We start from the raw sequence: 25,254 nt of genomic DNA on the forward strand, positions 1-25,254 counted from the left end.
GCATATTTCCCTTGTCCACCTCTCCCCTACATGTTAGAACAGATACTGAACAGCTACCTCTACATAAGGTGTCAGCCATGCTAGCTGGAAGCTAACCTGATTTACAGTATATAGCATTATTCATATGACAAGTTGATTGATTGATTGATTGGTTGGTTGATTAGTTGATTGATTGATTGCAGCCCCCACTTGTCTTACCAGCATATGCAGTGCTGTGCGAACTTGGTTATTTGCCCTACTTTATGTTACATTACAGTGGATGAATGAATGAATGGTCTTTATTGTCATTAATACAGTACAGGTACCATACAACGAAATTTGGGAGGGGGGGCTCCCCTGGTGCTAGGAAAAAAAATACTAAAAACAAGAAGGGAAAAGAGCTGGTTTACATAAATAAAGGCTATATACACTATCCACTATACTATACTATACAAATAAAACACTGTGCTGTACTCTATGCTATGCTATAAATATCCTAACATTTCCTATCTCTGAACCTTATGTACACGAGGGTTGTCATATTGCACATAGTATTATTGCACATTCATTTAAAGTGTCGCAGTTTGCAGGTTTGAAATGTTCACAGTTGTGTTTCAGTATTGCACTTGATTACAATCTAGTAGCTGCCATCAAATTGTCTAGATTGTCCAGGGCCTAGAACCTAGGTCTTTGCTGTGTTTAGGGCCTGAATGGCCCTAGGGTAGAAGCTGAGCTTCAGTCTATTTGTCCTTGCAGACATGGTCCTGAACCGCCTGCCTGAGGGCAGCCGAACAAAGTGTTCGTTCCCAGGGTGGGATGGGTCTCTGGAGATCTTGGAGGCCTTCCTGAGGCAGCGTGTGTTGTACAGCTCTTCCAGAGAGGAGAGGGGGGCGCCGATGATCTTCTGGGCCGATCTCACGACTCTCTGTAGCGCTTTCCTCTCTGCGGCTGTGCAGCTGGAGAACCACACGCAGATGCAGTAGGTGAGGATGCTCTCCACTGTGCAGCGGTAGAAGGTCACAAGCAGCTCCTGTTTGAGGTGGTATTTCCTGAGGACTCTCAGGAAGTAGAGCCGCTGTTGTGCCTTCTTGATGATGGCTGCTGTGTTGGTCTTCCAGGACAGGTCATCCTGTATGTGCACCCCCAGGAATCGGAGGGTTGAGACTCTCTCCACGCTACCTCCATCGACGAGCAGGGGCTGGACCTCAGATTTTTTCCTCCTGAGGTCCACGATGATTTCCTGGGTCTTTGACTGGTTCAGCAGCAGGTTGTTAACCTTGCACAGCTTGCCCAGCTGCTCCACCTCATCCCTGTACGCCGCCTCGTCCCCCCCCGAGATGCAGCCCACCACGGTGGTGTCGTCTGCAAACTTTATGATGGAGTTGCTGGGGTGGACGGGGGTGAAGTCGTAGGTGTAGAGGTTGTAGAGGATGGGGCTTAGCACGCAGCCCTGGGGGGACCCAGTGCTGAGTCTGAGGGCTGTGGAGGTGTGGGAGCCCACCCACACCCTCTGGGGGCGGTCAGACAGGAAGTCCTTGATCCATGCACAGATGGAGTGTGATAGTCCCAGGTCTAGTAGTTTGGTCACTAGCCTGTCTGGAAGGATGGTGTTGAAGGCAGAGCTGAAGTCCACAAAGAGCAGTCTCGCGTAGCTGTTCCCCCTCTCCAGGTGGGATAGAGTGGAGTGGAGAGTCGTCGCGATGGCGTCCTCTGTGGACCTGTGGGCTCTGTAGGCGAACTGGTATGGATCCAGGTTGGGCGGGAGGCGTGTGACTATGTGGGCCCGGACCAGTTTCCCGAAGCACTTCATGATGATTGGTGTGAGTGCCACCGGGCGGTAGTCGTTTAGGCAGCTCACCGTGCTTTTCTTCGGGACTGGGATGATTGTTGAGGTTCCCTCAGATTGTCAATCCCTCAGCACCCGTCCCAGGACGCCATCCGGCCCTGAGGCTTTTCTGGGGTCCACCGCCTTCAGCACGCGTCTCACTTCATGCTCTGTGAGGGTGAGGCTGCTGAGAGCTGGAGAGAGTGGTGTTTGTGTTGTGGTTACCTCCGTTCGCCCCTCGTCGCCCCGGGGTCGTCCTCCGCGGCTGTGAGCCTGTTGGCTCTGAAGTTAGTCCTGTGCTGAACCCCCTGCCACACCCGCCTGGAGTCGTTGCTCAGGAAGCATTCCTCAATCTTCTCTCTGTGGTCTGCCTTGGCCTCCCGGATGACACGGTTTAGGTTAGCCCTGGTGGTGCTGTACAGCAGTGTGTCCTTCGCTGAGAAGGCGTTGTCCCTCTCCTTGAGCAGTTGTCGGACCTTCTCAGTCATCCATGGCTTCGTGTTGGGGTAGACCCGGACACGTTTGTCCACGGTGGCTGAGTTGGTGCAGTTCACTATGTGGTTCAGAACCGACGACGTGAACTGTTCCAGGTCCTCATGCTCATATTCCTGCCATGAGGTGTCATTTAGGCGGACCCTGCTGGCCAGGTTCTGACAGTCTTAGTGGTGATAGGGGCACTTTTCCTCATGGGAGTGTAGGCTGGGATCAGGAGGATGGACACGTGGTCAGACATGCCTAGATGAGCTAGCGGTCTAGCCTTGTAGGCAAGCTTGATGTTGGTGTATACCAGGGGTGCTCACACTTTTTAGGCTTGTGAGCTACTTTTCAAATTACCAGCTCAACAAGATCTACCAACCAAATAAAACATATTGCCATTGCTGCGAACACAAAAATGTACTGTAATAATAACAAATTACGGCCATGCTACACTGTTTCAAAATCAAAGAAGAGATTTATTAAACTATAACAAATATTCACACTGGTAGTCCATTAACATTAACATTAACTCAGGAGCTCTGAGTGGTTTACACCAGACTGGCCAGTGCCAAGCCAGGTGCCATCGACGTCTCCGGGCGGCGGAGTGTGTGTGTGTGTGTGTGAGTGTGTCTGTCTGTCTGTCTGTCTGTGTCTGTCTGTCTGTCTGTGTGTGTGTGTGTGTGTGTGTGTGTCTGTCTGTCTGTCTGTGTGTGCATGTGTGTGTGCTTGTGTCTGTCTGTCTGTGTGTGTGTGTGTGTGTGTGTGTGTGCTTGTCTGTGTGTGTGTGTGTGTGTGTGTGTGTGTGTGTGTGTGTGTGTTGTGAGGCGGCGCGGGGCTGAGTGATGCCCTCTCCTGTGTGGTCCAGACGGGAGGCGTCCCCGGCTACTTTTCCCCAAAAAAAAAAAAAGGGGGTTTTTTCCTACTTTTTTTTTTTGTTTTCTTCCCAATGCCGTGTGATCTACCCACACTACCGCGATCGACGTAATGAGCACCCCTGGTGTATACCTTGTCCAGTGTGTTATCTCCTCTTGTTGCACATTTAACATGCTGATAGAACTTGGGTAGTACTACCTTCAGGTCAGCATGATTGAAATCCCCCGCGATTATATGTACTGCTTGAGGATCTGTGCTCTGTCCACCACTGATGACGTCATGTAGCCGGGCTAATGCTAAGCTAGCATCCGCGCTAGGTGCTATGTATACAGCTGTTATGTACACCGCGTTGAATTCCCTCGGGAGGTATGTGGGTCGGCATTTAACAGTCAAGTATTCCAGGTCTGGGGAGCAGTGGCTACTTACAGTTTTTGTGTTTAAGCACCAGCTGTCCTTCGTAGATATGATCAGGCCACCTCCGCGCGTCTTCTCGCTAAGCTCTGTCCTGTCCGCTCGGTGTAAAGTGCGGCCTTGTAGCGCGACCGCAGAGTCAATAATGGAAGCGCTGAGCCAGGTTTCTGTGAGAATAATCACACAGCTATGCCCCACGGTGTTGTTGGAAGCAACCTGCAGTCTCAGTTGGTCCATCTTGTTAGCTAGGGATCTTACGTTAGAGAGGAATATACTCGGCAAAGCTGGTTTGTCCGGGCACCGTCTCAGCCTAGCTAGCAGGCCTCCCCTGCGGCCTCGGCGTTGCTTACGGTCTCGACGCCGTTGTTTGCGTCTCAGGGTCGGGACTGTGTACCATTTTTCTCCCGGAGGTCGGGCGATATCGTGAGGGATCCTTTGTTGTTTCAGGAACTCCGCTGTTACTGTCTTCTCGTTTTGCGCACCAACTTCTAGTAAGTCTAGTCTGCTGTAGGTACTATTTACACAACAGTTCCCTATAAGTACTGAAATAAAAATGTACATACAAATGTACTTAAAAACGCTAAAAAGCACCAACGTCGGGAGCTCGCCCAGCCTCGCGTGTGAACGCGCCGCCATCTTGTACTAAGTACTGTACTTGTACTTGTACAGTGCTGTACTACCATGATGGTTGAGAGCTGGGTGTTACTTTACTCCATGCTGTTTTACACTAATGCACAGTCCTTAAACGGATAGCCTATGCAAAATCTTGTTTATGTTTGTCAGATGTTTTCATCCCTCATACTGTTAGTGGATTCATGTACAGATCAATCAATGTCCCACAGCATTTGCAGTATTTATCCAAATATCCATGAGTCCAAAATGGAAGGAAAAGATGTGCACTGTTGAAGAAATGACATCACTTATTAGTCTCTGGATGGAATTCAGTCAACCCTGCCATGGCGATGTTTACCATGGCGATGTTTACCATGGCGATGTTTACCAGGGGGGCAGAGGAGGATAGTTCTCCCTTAAATTTTGATAAAATGAAATAAAATAAAAAACATATATAAAAATAATAAAAAGAAAAAATCTGCAGCACAAAATGCCCTCAAACAGTTCACACACACAAAAAACCCTAAACGGTTCAAATAGAGTGAAGTTTTCTGTAGTCTCAACAGTTGAACATGGTACTGCAGGTTGAATGAGAAAAAGAGGAAACAGAATTTGCCGGTCCTCCTTACTGCATCGTAAGCAGTAATCGTTTGTGGTTTTTATTTGTTCACTTTGTTTCAGTGTAAAATTAGGGGCTCCTGTAGACAGCGCTCACACCAAATATGGTCTGACACCCTGACCATCCTATCAAAACACAAGCTAGCTAGCTAGTGTGTGTGTGTGTGTGTGTGTGTGTGTGTGTGTGTGTGTGTGTGTGTGTGTGTGTGTGTTTATAGGCTAGCTTCACTGTGTGTGTAGCTGGGTCATTGACGGATAAGACTTTTGAATGGGCCAATTTTAAAATACTAACAATAACAATATATTTGGCCATTATTCAAACATTTGGAATGTAGTGTACACATGCATTTATGCAAAAAACCCAAGTTAAGAGATTTTAGTGTTTTTAAAGTTTAATTAATAGGACACGCCCTTAAAAAAAGTAATTTGGGGCGACCGTAATTTATCTAAAAATTAATATATTTCCTTAACATAACTAATATTTTAACAAGTATCAGTAATTAAATAAACTGTTTAAGAAAGACAGGCTTGTGTGCCCTTTCATTTTTTGTAAACCATGACTTCACAAGTTTATTCTATAATGGCAGTGTCTCCCTCGTAATGCAGTTACAATACCCATTTTTGTTCTAAAACCCATAAAACTGATTTAAAATGTGTACAGATAATATCCACTTAAGCATAGTATACAATTGATTAATATTTGAGCCAAAACTGATGGATATTCTATTTTGAATTTAGTACAGTAATTGCCAATAGTTGGTTACCCCACATGACAGATGGTCGCCCCAAATGATGAGAAAACCGCAGGTAGTTAAAAGTCTATTTAAAATGTACACAATACAGTTCAGACTAAAGAAAACGGAACAACGTTTTTATTACAATCTTTTCAAGTGGTCAAGTAAAAAATATTCTTAAATTCATTCAAATATCACAGAACTAAAAAAATGTAAAATGTAAAACGCGTAGGTTACAAGTTTCGTCAGGAACATTCAAATATCACAAATGTTAAAAACATTAAACATTTAAAAAGTTACAGTGCAATGCACATTATATGCTTCAGGAACTACTTCAAGAACAAATATTTCTAAATAAACACCTACAACACAGTTGTATCAGTTCCCTGTATATGACTTACAACACAGGCTGGTTGGAGCAGTGGATCATTTGTTACATTAAAACGATGTTTAGGAACATCAGCATGTAACAAACTAGGCTATTTCCATTTCATTGTTACTGTAATTTCATTGTCTTTGCTATTTCATTCTATTAATCTATTCATGCTATTTCATTCTCATTTGTCACTTGTTATTTCAGTTCCATTTTCTTTTCGTTCCTTTTCTTCCCCATTTTATTGCCATTTCATTTTCCTTACTCATTGCATTGTGACCAATGACCATCTTATCATTGTGACCAGACTCATGGTAAACACCAGGCATTTCTTTAACACCAGGCATTTCGGAACTTTACCCAGTCTTGGCAAGTCAGCTTCGAGAAGCGTGAGGTTGCTGGCTCAGGCTCTGAGATGACAGCGTGAACATCTTTCCTGAAGTAGAAAATTACATCTGGAGTTTGTGGCCACATGAACAGGTTCTTGTCACCAGACTGCTGCATGCAGCTGACCTGCACTTCCTCTCCTACAACCTTGAGGACCTGGCCTACATATGGAAACTCATCGTAGGTTACAATTACACACTTGCCACACAGATCTAGAACACCTTCTTGTTCCCTGGGTGGCTCAGGAGGAGAGCTTGGGGGATTCTCAGTGTGGCGCACAGTGTTTTTCAGGTCTACTGTTACTGGCTTGTAACAAGGGCATGGACTCATCTCTAAGCGCTTGCAGAAGCATGACACCTCCCTGTGAGTGATCTGTGCAGGCTGTGAAGACAAAACCTGGTGTATCTTAAAGGTGCCCTTCACAGCCTCCAAGCCGCCAGGAATCAGCTCGTCGCATTTTTCGATGCTCTCCCTGCTTACCCAATAGTGAGTGATACTTGAGCCTAGTCTTTTGTTCAGCATCTCGTACAGATCCTGTGGTGTCTGAAGCTCACCTCCTCTGTGAACGTAGAGATCCGCTTCTCTCTTTATTGCCCCACCAATCCCATCTGGGGCCCCTTTTCCATGGGATTTTTCGGAGTAATTCCAGGTCACATTTGTGAATCTGGAAAGGAAAGGCACAGTACTGAGGAGGTAAAAGTTGTTTTTGTTCCGGTACTGTGTAACCGGCCCATCACTCAGAATGTGGAGAGTTGTGATCTCTGGGAACGTTTCCTGAAGCTCTCTCAAGATGGGGTTTAGATGCGCCCACACTGCCCGTTCGTCGTGGCGGAGGCTGTCAGACAGTGTCGCATAGGTTTTTGTTCCATGGACAGTGTACAGGACTGCTGTGTGGATAGTAGCCTGCTGTCTACTGCCTCCAAAGTGAAATGCCTGGATCTCTGTGCTCAGAGTTCTCAGAGAAGTCGATGTGCAGAACAGCTTCGCACTCTGTGAGGTTTTGTTTGAGGAGGCGGAACTGCTCTGCCTGGTGCAGCCAGTTGAACTGGTGTATTGCCAAGGCTTCTAGCTTCTGAGAGAAAAGCTCTATCAAATCCTTGATGGTTCCGGTCTGGGTCTGTTTGACCACGTTAGCAAACGATTTCTCTCCATTTGTGGAGGTGACCCTCTTCCACTGCTCCCAGGTGACTTCTGTGCTGCTCTCTGTCTCAGGGAACTGGACTTCCTCAAAGCAGCACTTGACACAAACGCGATCCATACAGTCTTTATTTTTACACACTATCATGCCCAGCAGCTCAGAGATGCTCTTTGTTTTCAACAGCCCTCTGCTGTAAAGCTTATTGGCCAGCAGGTGCACATTTTCATGATCCATGCATGCACATGTGTCCCGATCCCTGGTCTTTGGCTCAGTGACATAGAAAGGTCTTCTGGCAAACTGCCTGTAAGATAGGCGGAGACTCTTCTTCATCTCACTGTTGTACAGTGCATGGAGCTCTGTGAGCGGCTTCGTAAGAACTCTTCGTTGTTTTTTTACTTTGTTTTTGTGATGGTGTCTTTCTTTCCCGGTAAAAGCAGACTGTTCTCGTCTCTAGTCAAAAGTGTTACTCTTTTTTTTCATGGTGAGGGTGACATTTACATGGAATTGCCCTATACAAAGAGTTATGCTAAAACAAAGAACTTTTGTTATAGTATATAACATATATGTATATACAGTATATGTATATAAATCATGAATACAATATAAATATACAGAAACTAAAATACAGGACATATATCTATCATGTAAAACACTCAGCAGTGGTCGCCCAACATGACACTCGGTCGCCCTAGATGGTTTTGAATGAATGAATGAATGAATGAATGGACTTTATTGTCATTGCTACAGTACAGGTACCAAACAACGAAATTTAGGAGGGGTGGCTCCCCTGGTGTTAGGAAAGGGAAAAAAAAAAAAAAAACTTTTAGAAAAAGAATAAAATCACAAGAAGGTAAGGAGCTGGTTTACATAAATAAAGGCTATGTACACAATCCACTGTACTATACTGCACAGATAGTCAACTAGGGTTGTCATATTGCACAAAATTATTTTTTCACGTTATTTAAAGTGTCACAGTTTGCAGGCTTGAAATGTACATGTTTGTGCCTCAGCACTAGCTGCCATACAATCCGTCCAGACTGTCCTGGGCCCAGAACTTAGGCCTTTGCTGTGTTCAGGGCCTTGACGGCCCTGTGGTAGAAGCAGTTCTTCAGTCTGTTTGTCTTAGCGGCCGGGGTCCTGTACCTCCTTTTCGAGGGCAGCCTGATAAAGTGTACGTGCCCAGGGTGGGTCGGGTCCCTGGAGATCTTGGAGGCCTTCCTGAGACAGCGTGTGTTGTACAGCTCTTCCAGAGAGGGGAGGCGGGCGCCGGTTTTCAAGTTCAGTCAAATATTACAGGCTAACAGTTAGCAACAGAAACCAAACTAGCTACTTCTTACCACATGTCACTATAACATTTATCATCAAAATATAGATTTGCAGATAAAACTTATTATTCACAGTTTTGTGGGGGTCGTCCCACATGATATCCAAAAGTGGCAAGTACATGACAGCAGTTAAAAAAGAGATTTATTTGCAAATATGAGAGAGACTTACTAACATGCCAGTTGTTTCTCTGGGTCCCTCACATGTGACTGGCGGATGCAACATCTGTCCTTGAGGTGGTTTCAAAATGAAAGTCCCACAATTGTGTTTTCTTGATGGTCGCCCGAGATGATATTTCATAAAATGAACATATTCGGACAACATTTGTTTGTATTTTATGATGGAAATATAAGTGCAAATGCTTAATAATTTTGTCAATTAATGTAAAACATGTTTGAAATTATGCCAAATAGAGCAAGGGATATATTTAAATCGATTTAAAGTGATTTTAAACCGGTTGTCTAAATAGAAGTCAAGGCTGGACGGTCGCCCCACATGATGTTTTGACACTTCAGATAGCAGAAAAATGACCAATAACTAAAATGTTTGGAGAAGTTAGAGTGGTTATGTATATGGGGACGGTATTAGACATACATGTTATCTTTTTATGTATTTTTATGTTTTTTTTAAGGTAAAAAATTCAGTTGGACAGAAAAAGTAGGCGTCACGTCATTGACCCAGCTGCAGTTCTTTTTAACATTCTGGAAAGAGATTAATTTATTAGGAGACAAATGTAACTTTCTATACATGCATTTAGTACGAGGAAAGAGAAGAGATACTTGTTTTAGTTTTTTTAATCTTGCTAGCTAGCTTTGTCGGATATCCCAAGGTGACCTGAACTCCACTCTACTCCAAATGACAGTGTTAACTCTCTCCTGCCAGTGTTAACTCTCTCCTGACAGTGTTAACTCTCTCCTGAAAGTGTTAACTCTTTCCTGCCAGTGTTAACTCTCTCCTGCCAGTGTTAACTCTCTCCTGCCAGTGTTAACTCTTTCCTGACAGTGTTAACTCTCTCCTGCCAGTGTTAACTCTCTCCTGACAGTGTTAACTCTCTCCTGATATACACTGAAGCCATGTCCCATGTGCCCTCTCATCCCCTGGGGCATTCATGTTTCCTCTCTTGTCCAATCCTCTCGTTACTGTATGTCAATCACATCCACAAACACACTCAGGTCAGGTGTCTTGAATGACAGTAACATGTTACCGAATACAACATTATGTGCAGTAATTATCATCAAGTAGCTTAACACTAGAACAGACGTGCCATTTTTACCTACTAAAAGAGCTGACTTGGGGGTCAAATGTCAAACTCTGTAGAATGGGAATCTTACACACAACAACCACTAGTTGGCTGCTTGTAAATTACCCTGCAAAATAGCTTTATAGTATCTTATCCTGATGTGATTTTGAAAATGTAAGGATACTGGGTGGTAGAACGCACATATCTAGAAAAAGTCATGAAAGGAGGGTCCTGAAATTTGATGCAGTGCAAAGAACTTTTTTTTTACTCACAGACAAAAAATGACCCCTCATGGCTGATTAAGTGTTAAAAGTTTCAAACCTACAGTAACTGACTACAATGAGTACAGAGTTGCTGTTAGTCCTCAAAAAGACATTGTGATTGTCCACTCACCCCCTGTGATGGGTAGATGGTCCAGCCCAGCTCGGCTGTCGCTGTGGTAGAGTCCATTAGTACTTCTGGAAAACAGAAACAAAACAAAGCCTCAACAAAAACAGCTCGCCGTGGGACAAGAGACATTGAACTGTCGTTCTGATTATAGTCAAGCGATAAGCAAACAGGATTAAACATAAATGACTGAACTATTTTTGCTGGCAAGATCATCAGATCATGACAATGATGGTTGGCCTCTTTGAGTACTGTATAACGTATGCTATAGCCGCATCTTTAGCCCGGAGCTGATATGCAGGATCCTCTGCTGAAACAGGAAGAGCTGTACACGCTGCAGGAGTTCCACATCTCCTCACACACATATGCCCATAGTGGTGTAATATTACCAGGATAGTTATGTGACACCTGGAGACTTCTTTGATGGACATATTCATGATTGTACTGTATTACAGTTTTTTAACCATTCATTTAAAAAAGAGAAATTAATAAGATATGAATAACATGCAACTTGTATATGCATTTACATTTACAATTCAATGGTTAAAATAAAGGAGTAATGCATACTATATATAAGCACGTCATGAGCAAACCCTAAAATACACAAATAACATTTGTACCGGTGCTAATAACTGTGTTATTAGACAATAAGAGATACACATTTTTCACAAGGAAAAATCTGATCAGATCTATCTGGCTGATTTTGAGTCGTATAGGGCAGGGGAAATCAGCCAGCTTGATCTGATCCTGGATATCTGATCCAGATTAAAGGTTTTGAACAACCGGTCCCTGGGGTTAGTACCAGTCTTCCCAGCTCTTGTTGTTAATGGTGTACATGCAGCAGCTCAGAGAACCACACAGTGGAACTCTGCTTCTCCTCAACCTAGAGACCATGACAGACCACTCTGCTGACATCTGGTCTCTCTCTCTCTTTCTCTCTCACTCCCCCTTGCCTCCCTCTCTCTCTCTCTCTCTCTCTCTCTCTGGTAGGACGGGCCCTTTGTAATGCATGCAATGTAATATAGAACGGTATTAAATGACCGTTAATTACACTATATGTTTGTGTTCAGGTTATTAGGCAACAGTCCAGTTGAAGTTCAGTTGCTGAACTATTTTTTGTTGGCGGAGCCAAAATAAATGATTGAATAAACAAACAAATCATAATCTGTTGTCGCTTATTACTGTTAACTAATAAATGGCGCTGTAGAACTGTTGTATAAAAGCAATATCACGTTGTGCACTCCCTCTCGTGTGATATTGCTTAATTAATCCATTCGATGCATCACAATGAGCCTGTCCTCTGACTTCTACCACCAGCCTCTCCTGAACACCTCTCCTGAACATACAGACAGAACATACAGACAGAGCATACAGATAGAACATAGTTCAGTCTGTAGAAAAATAGGTTAGATAGAACCCCTGACTTGCACTGTATAGTCCAACTGGAAATCCTATTCAGAGAGAGAAATTACCTGCATTTATATCAATTGAAGTGGAAGATGTCATGGAAAACATAGTATAACATGTATAAATCACTGCAAGAACGTGATTGGATATATTTTCATTGTACAGTCAAAAGTTGCAAAATTGTAATCGGCCAGACGGAAATGAAGGCCTTGAATCTGTGCTGTGTGGATGCTATCAAATACTCATCCTGGCTCAACTGTAATAGCAGTCTCATGTGTTTTTACACTGTACTCGTACTTAATCAAACCCTTCTGTGTATGACGTGTATGTATAGCCATTTTCCACCAAGGCAGTTTCAGAGCCGGTGCCTAATGTAATTTTTTGTCTGCCTTGCATTACAATATTATATAATATACTGTATGTAATATCCGCCATTTAGCTGACGCTTTTATCCAAAGTGACTTACATTGCAGTGAGTGCATACATTTTTCAGTGATGTGTGCACTCGTTACACAGTGCATATGTGAGTGCATACATTACATTACACAGGCGGGTGCAACTGCAAGATGTGAATGCGGTATGAATTGGGGTTGCCTCCATGAAATCAAGAACGCTTTGAAACCTAAACAATCAAACACTGCACTAGATATTTCCTGCCAGACAGTTCCTTGGAGAACTCAATAACCTTTCACACTTAGACTAGCACGCGTTATCCCTATCCTTTTTTAATGTCTTGCAACAAAGGTCACTTGACATTAGCAGCTAAGACAGCTAGCTTGATTGCTGATGATGAGATCTTGCTACTTACAATAGATTACATTGCATTACAACAGAAACAAGATATGGTAGTACAACTCACAAATGTGTACAAGAACATACAGAATGTTAGTGCCAACATTCTTTAAACAAATGCAAACTAATCCACACGTAATTTGATCCCATAAAATAGATTAGATCGTTTTAATACTAGTGTGGTATTGTGTGGTAAGTGTGGTATTGTGTGGTAAGTGTGGTATTGTGTTGTAAGTGTGGTATTGTGTGGTAAGTGTGGTATTGTGTGGTATTGTGGTATTGTGTGGTAAGTGTGGTATTGTGTGGTAAGTGTGGTATTGGGTGGTATGTGTGATGTTGTGTGGTAAGTGTGGTATTGGGTGGTAAGTGTGGTATTGTGTGGTAAGTGTGGTATTGTGTGGTATTGTGTGGTAAGTGTGATATTGTGGTATTGTGTGGTAAGTGTGGTAAGTGTGGTATTGTGTGGTAAGTGTGATATTGTGGTATTGTGTGGTAAGTGTGGTATTGTGTGGTAAGAGTGGTATTGTGTGGTAAGTGTGGTATTGTGTGGTAAGTGTGGTATTGTGTGGTAAGTGTGGTATTGTGTGGTAAGTGTGGTATTGTGTGGTAAGTGTGGTATTGTATGGTAAGTGTGGTATTGTATGGTAAGTGTGGTATTGAAATCATTGGATACCTACATAACGCAATGCTTTCATTTGCCACTTTGGAAAGAGCATTTATTCACAAATCTCTAGCCATATTTACTAATAATGTTGCATTTATTAAAATATTGGTTTAAAAATACTAATCAAGAGGTGTTTGTGTGTGGATAATAAATTATATTTGTGACACATTAGTGAGTTGTACTGTATTTATTAGTTGTAAGTATGTATTTCTTACAATAATATCAGCAATAATCTGTTGCATCTCCAGACAGACAGCCAGAGAAACACAAACAGGAACATACAACTTCCCAAATCAGCCATGAAAGAGCAACCACCACAGGCAACTACTGTTGCTTCCAAATGGGCCATTTTACGGCTGCTCAACTCCTATTAGTATCAGTGGCCATTAATGAGGAGCTGGGAGGGAGCGGCGAGCCAGGTGTCGGAGCCGCCGCTACAAGGGAATAAAGAGTGCCGCGAGCACTGACCTGCAATGGATTCCCATAGACTGAGCCAAGAGGGATGGGAACAGAGTGGGAACAGAGAGGAATGTGGGGTTGGTGGAACTATGGTCTCTACATGTGCCTAGGTAGATAGAGATTCTGATAACACTTCAAACAAAGTATATTGAATAAAGCCTTTGTGATGACCTCATGAATGTCCGTAGATGCTTATATAAATCATGTAAAAGCTAATCTTCCACCAGTTCCGTCAGTGGTGATATCATAGTCCTTGCACCTGTTGCTTTGCATCATGTGGCGTAATCCTTCTGACACTCATGGAATATAGTGCGGTGGCTTAAGACCATATTTGAACATAATGGGGACGCGCCGGACAAAAGCACCAAATTTTTTCCATGTGCTCTACATCACCATAGCTTTCAATTTTGGGTGGGAGCCACTTCATCAAGATGGCCGATGGCGGCCATCTTGGATTTCCAAGATGGCCGATGGCGGCCATCTTGGATTTCCAAGGTGGCCGACATGTAAAATCTATAAGTGCAAATATCTCGGCTTCCAAGCCACTTAGAAGGTCAATCTTGGTGTCAAAATATACATGTTCTGGGTCAGGGAATGCATTAAAGCTATTGAGAATATCATTATGTGATTTTCTTTTTTTGGACCACTGCACTGACTGAGGCTGGTATCGCATCCTCTGGCACAGCTGACTCTTTCCTCAAAGCATCCCACCTCACTAGGACAAGACATGCCCACCAAGTGAGCGCTCTGGCACTGGGGAAGCTGCAGCAGGATGCCTTCTTGGACATGGTGACTGAGGGACCACGTGATGAGAAGATCAAAGAAGCTTGGAGACAAGATATGATCACCAAGAGTCCAACATTCCAGTACTGGGATACCATCCTCAACTTGGAAATAATGGGTCTGATATTTGTACGTGCCCACAGAGAACAGGATTTCCCCCTCTATGTGGAGTCACTGAAGGCTCTCGTCCCATGGTTCTTCGCCCTTGATCACCAGAACTATGCCAGATGGATTCCTGTCCACATCCGCGAGATGGAAAGCTTGCCCATGTCCATTCACAATGAATTTGAAGAACATGGTCACTGGGTTATTCCCAAGACCACAAACAGATTCTCAAGCATACCGATAGACCAGGCTCATGAGCAGAATAATGATCTGGTGAAGGGTTCTGGGGGTGCAGTGGGACTCACCGAGAATCCCTCAGCATTCAAGAAGTGGATGATCGCAGGGCCTGAACAAGCATGACTCCTAAAAGAGTTTGAGCAGGAGTTCAGAAGAAGGCAATAAACAACAACACCATGAAGAAGGAATGTCTACACAGAAGACATTCAAAGAACAAGCACTAGCTCTGGTGCACACCATCACTGGGATGAGCAATCCATTCCTAGATGATACCCCCGAGCTTCTAATGCTGGACACACGAAATATAACTGACGAGTCTGTGGTTAACACAGTCCGCAATGTGGAATCAGTGGACAGAGATCAGTACAACAAGTACCATGAGAGAGTGATCAGGAACCGCACACACTCCATTCACGAGCCCATCAAAAATAACTCACTGCCTCTCTTCAGATGCCCAACACCCAAGACCAAGACCAAGCAGGCAGGGCAGATCTCAATGTTGAAGGATGATGTTGCACTCTTCTCCCAATTATATATAGCCATGCAACACAGAGAGGGTGACATGAGCACCTTTTTTAAGCACGAAAACCATCCATACCCTCCCTCCCTATCTGACAGAGGGAAACTACGCTTGGGAAAGAAGTCAGATCTGCTAATTGTTCTGACAGAGAAGACACAACAGGAACCTCCAGGTACTTTTTTTTTTTACAAACAAGTTGTAATCAGTCAGTGGCATTAAGTAGTATCAGTAATAATCAGAAAAAAGTGCATATCATTCTCTTCAAGGTCTGTAGAGAGTCCTTATTTAAAGTTTGTTTTTCGTTTTTTAACTAACTTTCTTTTTTACCTCCAGGGACTTTTGATGTCAAAGTACTCGACGGTGCTGCTGTTGTGCACTTCCTGTCCATTACCACATTCGACGAATATGCCAGTTGTGTCTTTGTTCCCACCCACATCATGAAGCACTTGGAGACCTCTGCAAGAGTTGATGTGGTCTGGGATACTTACATCACCAGCAGCATAAAAGAGTCAACAAGGGAGAAGCAAGGCAAAGGGATACGACGGAAGGTGGCTGGTCAGAACAAGCTGCCAGGGAATTGGCCAGATTTCCTGCGTGACCCTATGAACAAGCAGGAACTCTTCACCTTCCTCTCCAGGAAGATTGCATCCATTGCCTGGCCAGATGGTAAGCAGGTCTTCATTACATCTGGCACCAGAGTGGTCGGCACAGACACCAGCCACTTCATACTGCCATGTAACCATGAAGAGGCCGACACCAGGATACTGATTCATCTGCTTGATGCCCTGGAGCATCGCTCTTCTACCTGCTTGGTACGCACTGTGGATACAGATGTTGTCGTTATCCTCATCGGCAAGTTCCATGCCCTGCCCTCCAAGTATCCAGCTGCAGACATCTGGGTCGCTTTTGGCACTGGCAAGAACTACAGATATCTTCATATCAATAACATCTGCCATACTCTGGGCAAAGGTAAGTCCACAGCACTTCCAGTCTTCCACTGTTTCACAGGCTGTGACACAACCTCAGCATTCTGTGGGAAGGGGAAGAAGTCAGCATTGGAGGCTTGGGAAGTCCTACCCCGAGGTCACCCAGGCCTTCAACTACATGGCAGCGAATCCGCACACTCCCGGTGACCATAGATGCCCAGCAATTTCAACTTCTGGAGCGCTACACAATCGTCCTTTACGACAAGATGAGTGATGTGGAATCTATTAATGAAGCACGGAGAGAGTTGTTCTGCCAGAAGAACAGAACCATGGAACACATTCCACCAACACAAGATTCCCTTCTGCAGCACTTGAAGCGAGTTGCCTACCAGTCTGGGATCTGGGCAACATCTGAACTGGCTCAGCAGCCGACACCCAGTCCAGAAGGATGTGGATGGACATTGGATAGAGACAGCCAGGTCTGGCTTCCTGTGTGGAGCATTCTACCAATGGCTTTTGAAAGCTGCACTCACTGAACTGGTCAAATGTGGCTGTAAAAGCGCAAGTGGCTGTGGTGCAAAGTGCTCATGCAAGAAAGCACACTGGAAATGCACAGAGCTTTGCAGTTGTAAATGTGACCGATAATTTGATGATATAAAATGCTTTGTTATGTTAAAAAGTGAAGCACATAAAGTTCAATTCAATTAATGCATGTTGTCCATTTTTCAATATACATGCCATTGAAAACATACATATTAATATATGTCCAGCTGCTTAGGAACCGAGTTGAAACTTATGGATACATTGCCAGAATGAACATATTTATTTGATCTCGGCACAAATAATCATCTAGTGATATTCTCAATAGCTTTAATGCATTCCTTGACCCAGAAAATGTATATTTTGACACCAAGATTGACCTTGTATGTGGCTTGGAAGCCAAGATATTTGCACTTATAGATTTTACATGGCGGCCACCTTGGAAATCCAAGATGGCCGCCATCGGCCATCTTGATGAAGTGGCTCCCACCAAAAATTGAAAGCTATGGTGATGTAGAGCACATGGAAAAAGTTTGGTGCTTTTGTCCGGCGCGTCCCCATTATTTTGCTAAGCTGCCGCACTAATAGAATAACAATAGCTTACTCTTACAGTACCAGTCAAAGGTTTGGACACACTTCCCCATTCAATTGAATGTATTTCAGAATAATCTATATACACCTTATTAAGACTTCATTAAGGTGCCACATGTTCATTTTCAAACCATTATTTATTCTCGATAGGACAACTGAGGTCACCCTTATTTCCAATGTCGTCGAGACATACAGATTATTCAACAAGTGATTCAACAGTTCAATAATAAACATTGATAAATCAAAGAATCAGTTTACACTGTAAACATCAGACATAATCAAATATAAAGACATATATAAAGTACAGAATAAAGGGGGAAAACGCTAAAAACAATTGCAAACCTCTAGTGTAAGGCCGTACGGAACCCCTAAAGGGACGTGTGGAAAAAAAAAAAAAAAAATGTTTCTCGTGCTCACGAGATACTTTCGCGTGCTCACGAGATACTTTCGCGTGCTCACGCGATACTTTCTCGTGCTCACGAGATACTTTCGCGTGCTCACGAGATACTTTCGCGTGCTCACGAGATAGTTTTCGAAAACAAGTAGTCGTCAGATGTGCTAGACTTGGACACATCCAGAAGATGGCAGTAGTGCAACCCTAAGGATGCAAGCTGCCGTTAAACCCAAAAGAAGAAGAAGAAGAAGAAGAAGAAGAAGAAGAAGACAGATGTGCTAACCATGGCGGAAGATATATACTTGTACATGAAGTCAAGAGATATACCTGACCGGGTAATAAACCAACTAAAAGCAGATAAGGTGAGAATGAATGTTAATTTATAATATAAAGTAAGCAATACACTATAGAGTATTATTTCTAGCTTTCTGGTGCAAGCACCTTCCGTTCAATAGATTTTTATACGTTTGCCTTTCAGATCGACATCGACGTCATAGATGTGATGACTGATGAGCAGCTAAAAGAGTATATAGAACAATATGGTGACCGACTTGCAATCCGTGCATTTTGTCGCCAAAAAACTGTGAAGTCAGGAGGAGTGGAGACAGTTAAGTCTTCTCTCATGCAGAACGTAAGAGAGAGGCTTGGGGAAAACCATAGGAAAACTCCTGCCAACCCAACTCCTGCCAACCAACATGCCGTCAAAGACACCCGGCGGGTTGAAATGGGATGGCTCCACTCTGAGGACGGCACTTTTCACCAAGTAAAAACCAGAAAGGGAGGTGGAACACGGCACCTTTCGGTCCAGAAATCAACACCGATGAGGGAACTGCTGGAGACAGGCAAAGGCTTGTTTTTTCCAAATGGACATTCGTCCAAAGGGCTGATGGCAAATTTCGAATTTGATATTCGTGATTATAGTCACAACGCATTATCCCCTGAAGTCACAGTGGCCCAGCTGTACGAGCAGACCAAACTAAGGATGTTGCGCGTTTACACAACCACACTGGCTAAAGACGTGACACCGGTATCTGTCTCTGATGTTTCATCATCGGACTTCGAGCCCCCAGAGGAGAGTCAAATGAAGGTAATGTATATTCTGCCACGTATCAATACTATATTGTATTTATATTGATAGGCTATTAATTGTGAAATATTGGGCGGGAGGTGGTTATCAAGTGGTAGCCTATTGTGGACAAACATTAGACTGGGTAAACCCAGCCCGATCTGCCAGCGATTTTATTTCGCCCTGCAGCTTAAATAAGATTGAGCTTGGTTTGGTGATAGCCAGGCTAGACAAACATGTATTTCAGATTCTAAAATGAAAATAACGGAGTAATTACTGAATAGTAATGGGCCACAGAATTTGACTAAAGACTCGTGTATGCGTGTATAAGTCAAGATGCGCAGCCAGAGAGGCGCTTAGTTCCGAAAGATTTTCTTTGAACAGTTGGACAATATGTGGCTGTATAATCTTATAATGTGCTGATCATCTGAATTCTTTATAGACTAGGAAAAGGCTGAGACGATCCTTGAGGAACACAACTAGGAGAAGTCATCACTCGAGGACTACAATTGATTATCAAGTGGATCATCCAGAGAGCTCCGCTGATTTAGGTGCAGCACCCAGTGGTTCAATGGAGGAAAACCATGAAAACGTAAGCCCCATTTCGTAGACCCAGTCTGTGATAGAACTTGTGTTGTATAGAGATTAATTTGTGCAGTAATGTTCAAACATTACTTTTTAAGATTCAAACAAAAAATAATTTATTAAAAGTTATAGTTTCCTGTAGTGGCATTTAGGTTACATCTGCATGACACAGCAGCTATGTTTAGAATAAATCACAGGTGAAGTCTATGAGGACAGAGAGATGGAGAGATCATGATTTCGTTGCAAACAACAAATGTAATTCGATCTTACATTTTGACTGCAGCTAATGGAAATGGGCCAATGGTTTTGAATTCAACGCCACATTAACTCAATGCATATACCAAAAAAAAACCTGCTCAGGTGCAAGGTGTTTTAACCACATGCATGTGATAGTACACATGACTGCTTGGATCAGATGATGCAAAATCAAAGATAAGGTAATAATTGCATGTTTGTTTGTATGTTTTTTAATTGAATTATCAACAGACAGGAGAACCAATCAGCCAATCAAGACAATCAACTCCTGTGATGAGTAACACAGAGGTTCTGCATCCACCATCTGCCGATACTTGCCAATCAACAAGCAGCCATGGATCTGAAGATGAATGTTTAATGGCTGAGTCAAATCAAGATGCAAACCAGTCGTTAAATGATGAGGCAGATCTTGCCCTTGCCACCCAAGCATCTGTTGAGGAATTCGAAGTACACTTTGGACCCGTTATTGGTGATGATTGGGATAATGAAGACTCCACCCTTCCCTGGAATCCACATGACTTTAACAGTATGCAGGTATAGTGTAGAACTAACCTCTAACATTACTGCCATGGATGACTGCCATTATTGATCCATTTGAAGAGTTTTTCTTAGTAATTACAATGTATATACATTTTACAAAATACAGTGACAAATTGCCAATGTCTTCAGATTGATTTTTCATCCAAATATTCAAAATTAAACGATATTCTATTTATTGTGATGTAAAAAAGAAAAGCAGCACATCTATATAATTCATAATATCTACTGTACCTAATCACACCTTTTCATGCTAATTAATATATTGATTGTCAAGATGTTTATTCATTTTATACTTGCTAATTGATGAATCAATCTATAATCACACCTAACTGCCTTTTTTAAAATCTTGTAGCACTCTACACTGAATGACGGACCTGAATCATCAAGCAGTCTTCCAGCTGCACCAGACCCATTTGAAAAAGAATTTGTCCTTGTGAAAATAAGACGAGTAAACATAGTTGATGATGTCCTTAATGTCTTCATGGAACCAAAAGTACTGAAAGCTAATCTAAAAATTGAGTTTACAAATGAGAAAGCTGTGGATATTGATGGTGTGTCAAGAGAGGCATACTCCGCGTTCTGGGAACATTTCTTGGAACAGTGTGAGGGGGAAGAAGAACGAGTGCCCAGACTACAACCAGACTATCCCGAGAAGAAATGGCAAGCTCTTGGAAGAGTGTGGTTGAAAGGATACCTGGACCACAATTTCATGCCAATCAGACTGTCACCAGCTTTTGTTCTAGCCTGTTGTCAAGGAGTTAGTTCGGTGGATGAAGAATTCTTGATGATGTCATTTGCCAGATTTCTTTCAGGGAATGAGCGTGCATCGCTTGAAAAAGCACTACAGGGCAACATTGATGAAACTGTTGAAGAGGACTTACTTGAGATCTTCTCAAGAATGGGCTCACACTGCCTGCCCTCTAAAGATAACTTACGAGCTGCCATCTTAACAATGGCACACAAAGCTCTGATTCAAGAGCCTAAATTCATAATTGACTGTTTCCACTCCTGTATTCACAATGCTGTGCCAGCACTCATAACCAAAGAGAGCATAATGGAGCTTTACGAATCTAAGAGGCCAACTAACAAGAAAGTGGCCCAGATGATAAAGCCATCAACTGATAGTCTAAATCCACAAGAGCAGACAGCTCTTAACCACCTGCTACGGTATGTTAGAAGCATCGACCCCAAAAAATTGGAGATCTTCTTACGCTTCTGCACAGGATCCACTGTGTTGTGCAAAGACACAATCGAAGTAACTTTTAATAGATTGTGTGGTTTAAGTCGCAGGCCTGTAGCACACACATGTGGAGCGGTTCTTGAGTTACCATGCACCTACAGCTCATACCCTGAGTTTCGTAAAGAGTTTGACAATATCCTGTCTGGTGACTGCTTTACAATGGATATTGTGTAGTGAATGTAAGGGAACTTATCTTCCACTGATATTGTTATGACATTTGTCGGTAACACTTTATTTTATGGGGTCCCAAATACAACTGTGTAACAATATGTAATGTCATGTATCTATGGAAGCATATAGTGGACTTAATTAGCATTAACATTTGAATTAAGTCCACTATATGCTTCCATATGTATCATGTATGTAACCACTGACCCTTACCCTATGTACACTGTACACCATTTGGGTAACACTTTATTTTAAGGGGTCCCTGATACAATGTATCTACACCATTAAGTACAGTGTGACAACCTATGTACTAATATGTAATACCACACATTTACATTGTACATACATTATGGAAGGTTAGGGGTTAGGTACAATTTAAATACATGATATTAGTACATAGGTTGTCACACTGTACTTAATGATGTAGATACATTGTATCAGGGGACCCCTTAAAATAAAGTGTTAGCCCCATTTGTTTGAAACAAACAATTTCTACAGATTTACATTTATTTACATTCAAAACACTTCTTTTGTTCATTCATGTATTACACAACCAAGTATTTGCATGTTGGTACTGTTCTGTCAAGAGCATAATTGTTCAATTTTGTTCAATAAAGATTCCTTGTTCTTGTTTTCTTCTTTTCTTTATTGTGGTTTTGTTTGTTTCCTGTTCATTGCTGATTTAAAGTCAAAGTAAAACATCAATGACAATGCTCCTGTCCTATACCACAACAAATGTAGTTCCATCTAAAATTAGAGAGCAGATCTTATCTCATTCTTCAAATGCAGGTACAAATCCACTGCTTGATAAGCATCAGCTGAAAGATGCAGCTGTGACTCAACCATCAGAACGTTGCAGATGTTGTAGATGTCTGTGTCACATGGCACTGCTGGTCGAAATGTGCAGTTACTCTGACATAACTGTACATCAGCTCTGTCCACTGGGGAAAGGCAGTCTTCACTTCGGTAGAGTTCTGGGAACATGTACATGATTCGGGGTCGACCACTGGGTACCCCGTTATTCTTCGATGGTCTGATGACATGTGAATCCCACACTTTGATGGTCTCATCTAATTCGTCCTAGAAAAATACAATTCGTTATTCTCATGGGCCTTACATACATTATGAAATTATTTGAAACTAATCATGTTAAATGTTAAAGTTGTTGATGAAGTTAATTATTGGTAATAAACAAAACATCGAAAATCAGAGTTGGTCGCGCTGCATTTGCCATGTCAGCACCATGGACAGGTTCGTAGCTCAGCTGACGTGGAAAAGCCCCGCAGACCATGCAAAAAATACGCTATTAGAGCCATCTTCGCTTTTCATTATGAATTATTGGAATTATTACTGTAGGACACCACATGGATGAGACACTTGAGTGCCATACAGTAGGCCCTTTTCACCACCATGCAGTGCCTGCTCATTGGAAAGTTTCAGATGATAGAATGTTTAACACAATAGCCTATGGCACATTTGTAGCTCACCTGAATGATACCCATGAAGCAGAACTGAATTAGACTTCTGTCCAAATAAGTACCATCGAACAAACCACGGTCCTTCAGATCAGTGAACAGAGAAATGTAGAATTCCATTGATTCCCTTCTGAGGAAGCCCCACCAACTCTCTATTCGCTGATTTGCGGTGCTTGCCCCTTCGATGTAGCTGTCAATACCAGAGCCGTCGTGAATGTTGCGACGGAGAAAACGCTGAAAGTCTCTGACTTTAACATTCTCTGTGCCCCGGTCGGCTCTGGCAATCCTTGGACAGCCACCTGATCTCTTGACTGCTTCCATGTAGTAGCCTCCAATGATTTTTGGGTCACTGCTGGTAGTGAATGCATTCATCCAGATAATTTTACGGGAAAACCCGTCAATGCAGCCGTTTATACAGATACCGAATGGCTTCAGTTTGTCATAGGAGTCGAAGTGCCAAATATAATTGGGCCCTTTTGCAAAATACCTTCGGCGATGGAGACGTCTTAGTCCTCTGAGTTCAACACCCCTTGGGTCAAGTTCTTTCAGAATTAATCGGATCTCTTCTTTCTTGACGTGCAATCCATTCTCCATGCATTTTCTGTACATCCACCTATACCCACAGAGCTGGACAGATGTTTTTAACTGTTCCTCAATGAACTCAACTACGCGATCCAAAGTGGTGTAGTTCTTGCGCCGAGAAAGACCACACGACTTCAGAATTCGTTTTAAATTTCTTTGAGACACAACATAATGGTGACGACTTGCAAGTAAAGTAACTATGTCTTTATAATGAAGTCCCAGGTGAAAATACAGCTTAACTACATCTTGAACAGTCATATCTTCCGCCATGGTTAGCACATCTGACGACTACTTGTTTTCGAAATACTATCGCGTGAGCACGAGAAAGTATCTCGTGAGCACGAGAAAACTATCTCGTGAGCACGAGAAAGTATCTCGTGAGCACACGAAAGTATCTCGTGAGCACGCGAAAGTATCTCGTGAGCACGAGAAAACTATCTTGTGAGCACGAGAAAGTATCGCGTGAGCACGCGAAAGTATCTCGTGAGCACGCGAAAGTATCTCGTGAGCACGAGAAACTTCTTTTTTTTTTTTTTTTTCACACGTCCCTTTAGGGGTTCCGTAAGGCCGTGTTCACACTTGACTTATTTTTTTTTAAAGCGTGAGAAAAGCGCAGCTGCCGCCGCCTTTTTCAGTTGAATTTATTTAACTTTTCAGAAAGGTGCTGTGTGATGTCAAGCGCCTTTCTGACAGCTGACTAATCAGGACGAGGAGAGTAGGTACGTGTACCTTCCCTAGTAAACTACTTCCTAATCCTAGCTACCGGTGCTCCGAGACGTCAGACCCACCAAGATGGACAAAAACAATGTAGCACTACCAGTTGTAGTACCAGTTACTCGTGATTGCTACTGGTATTTCATAACGTGGTTCCAGTGTTAGCAGCATTCGTCAGAAATCTTCATTTTCCACAACACTGTTGCAAATATACCCAGTTCAACACAACACACCTTGCAAATATACCCAGCGATAGACTTGGTAATAGTCGTAGCCTCGGGGAGTTAAAGGGAAGCCTTGATCGTCATGATTACAAAGATGCCACTTGAAATGCATGAAATCCAAGTTTATTCGTGTCCTACACGTAGTTTTGGTATTAGTATTCGCCTAGTATTTAACCGACTGTCAGTCATGAATGGTCCCAATATTGTAGCTTCAAGTTGGTTGTTATTGTGCTTGCTGCAGCAAGCCCACGATATGTTATTGCTGATACATTTATTTGAATCCTGTTCTTTTACCAACTGCTAAGACAACAATATAGTAAGCTAGTTACTTTAGCTAGCTAAAGATATTGGGGCCCGGGCCCCAAATCAGTTTACAACTTGTTGTAATTATATTACGATGTTTCTGTCAGTAAAGATATGTAAGCAATGCAGGGTGCGTTCGTAAATTCGCTCTGAGAGCGCTGGAGCGCACACTGGGTTCAACGTCCCGTAATTTGATTGGACAAGAGGCATTCCATGAGTGCTGATCAGATTTCCAGATAGCTAGCGAACAGAAGACGGAAAGAAACGTCAGATCAGATATATAAACGGGTTATTTTGATAAACTGGA

At 42.8% G+C, this 25,254-nt stretch overlaps 1 protein-coding gene across 1 annotated transcript in view; it reads right to left on the reverse strand.

Moving 5' to 3' along the window:
* The window catches only part of ephb2a (eph receptor B2a), a gene marked incomplete at its 3' end in the record, with an annotated part of 174,875 nt that overhangs the window by 121,374 nt on the left and 28,247 nt on the right, over nucleotides 1-25,254 (reverse strand). Inside the window, exon 2 of the mRNA XM_080533873.1 lies at nucleotides 10,384-10,448. Within this exon, the coding sequence (XP_080389999.1) occupies nucleotides 10,384-10,448 (65 nt within the window). The remainder of the gene's footprint in view (nucleotides 1-10,383; nucleotides 10,449-25,254) is intronic.

This window comes from Nansenia antarctica (assembly GCF_963989245.1).
Source record: "Nansenia antarctica genome assembly, chromosome: 6".
Taxonomy (NCBI): Eukaryota; Metazoa; Chordata; class Actinopteri; order Argentiniformes; family Microstomatidae; genus Nansenia; species Nansenia antarctica.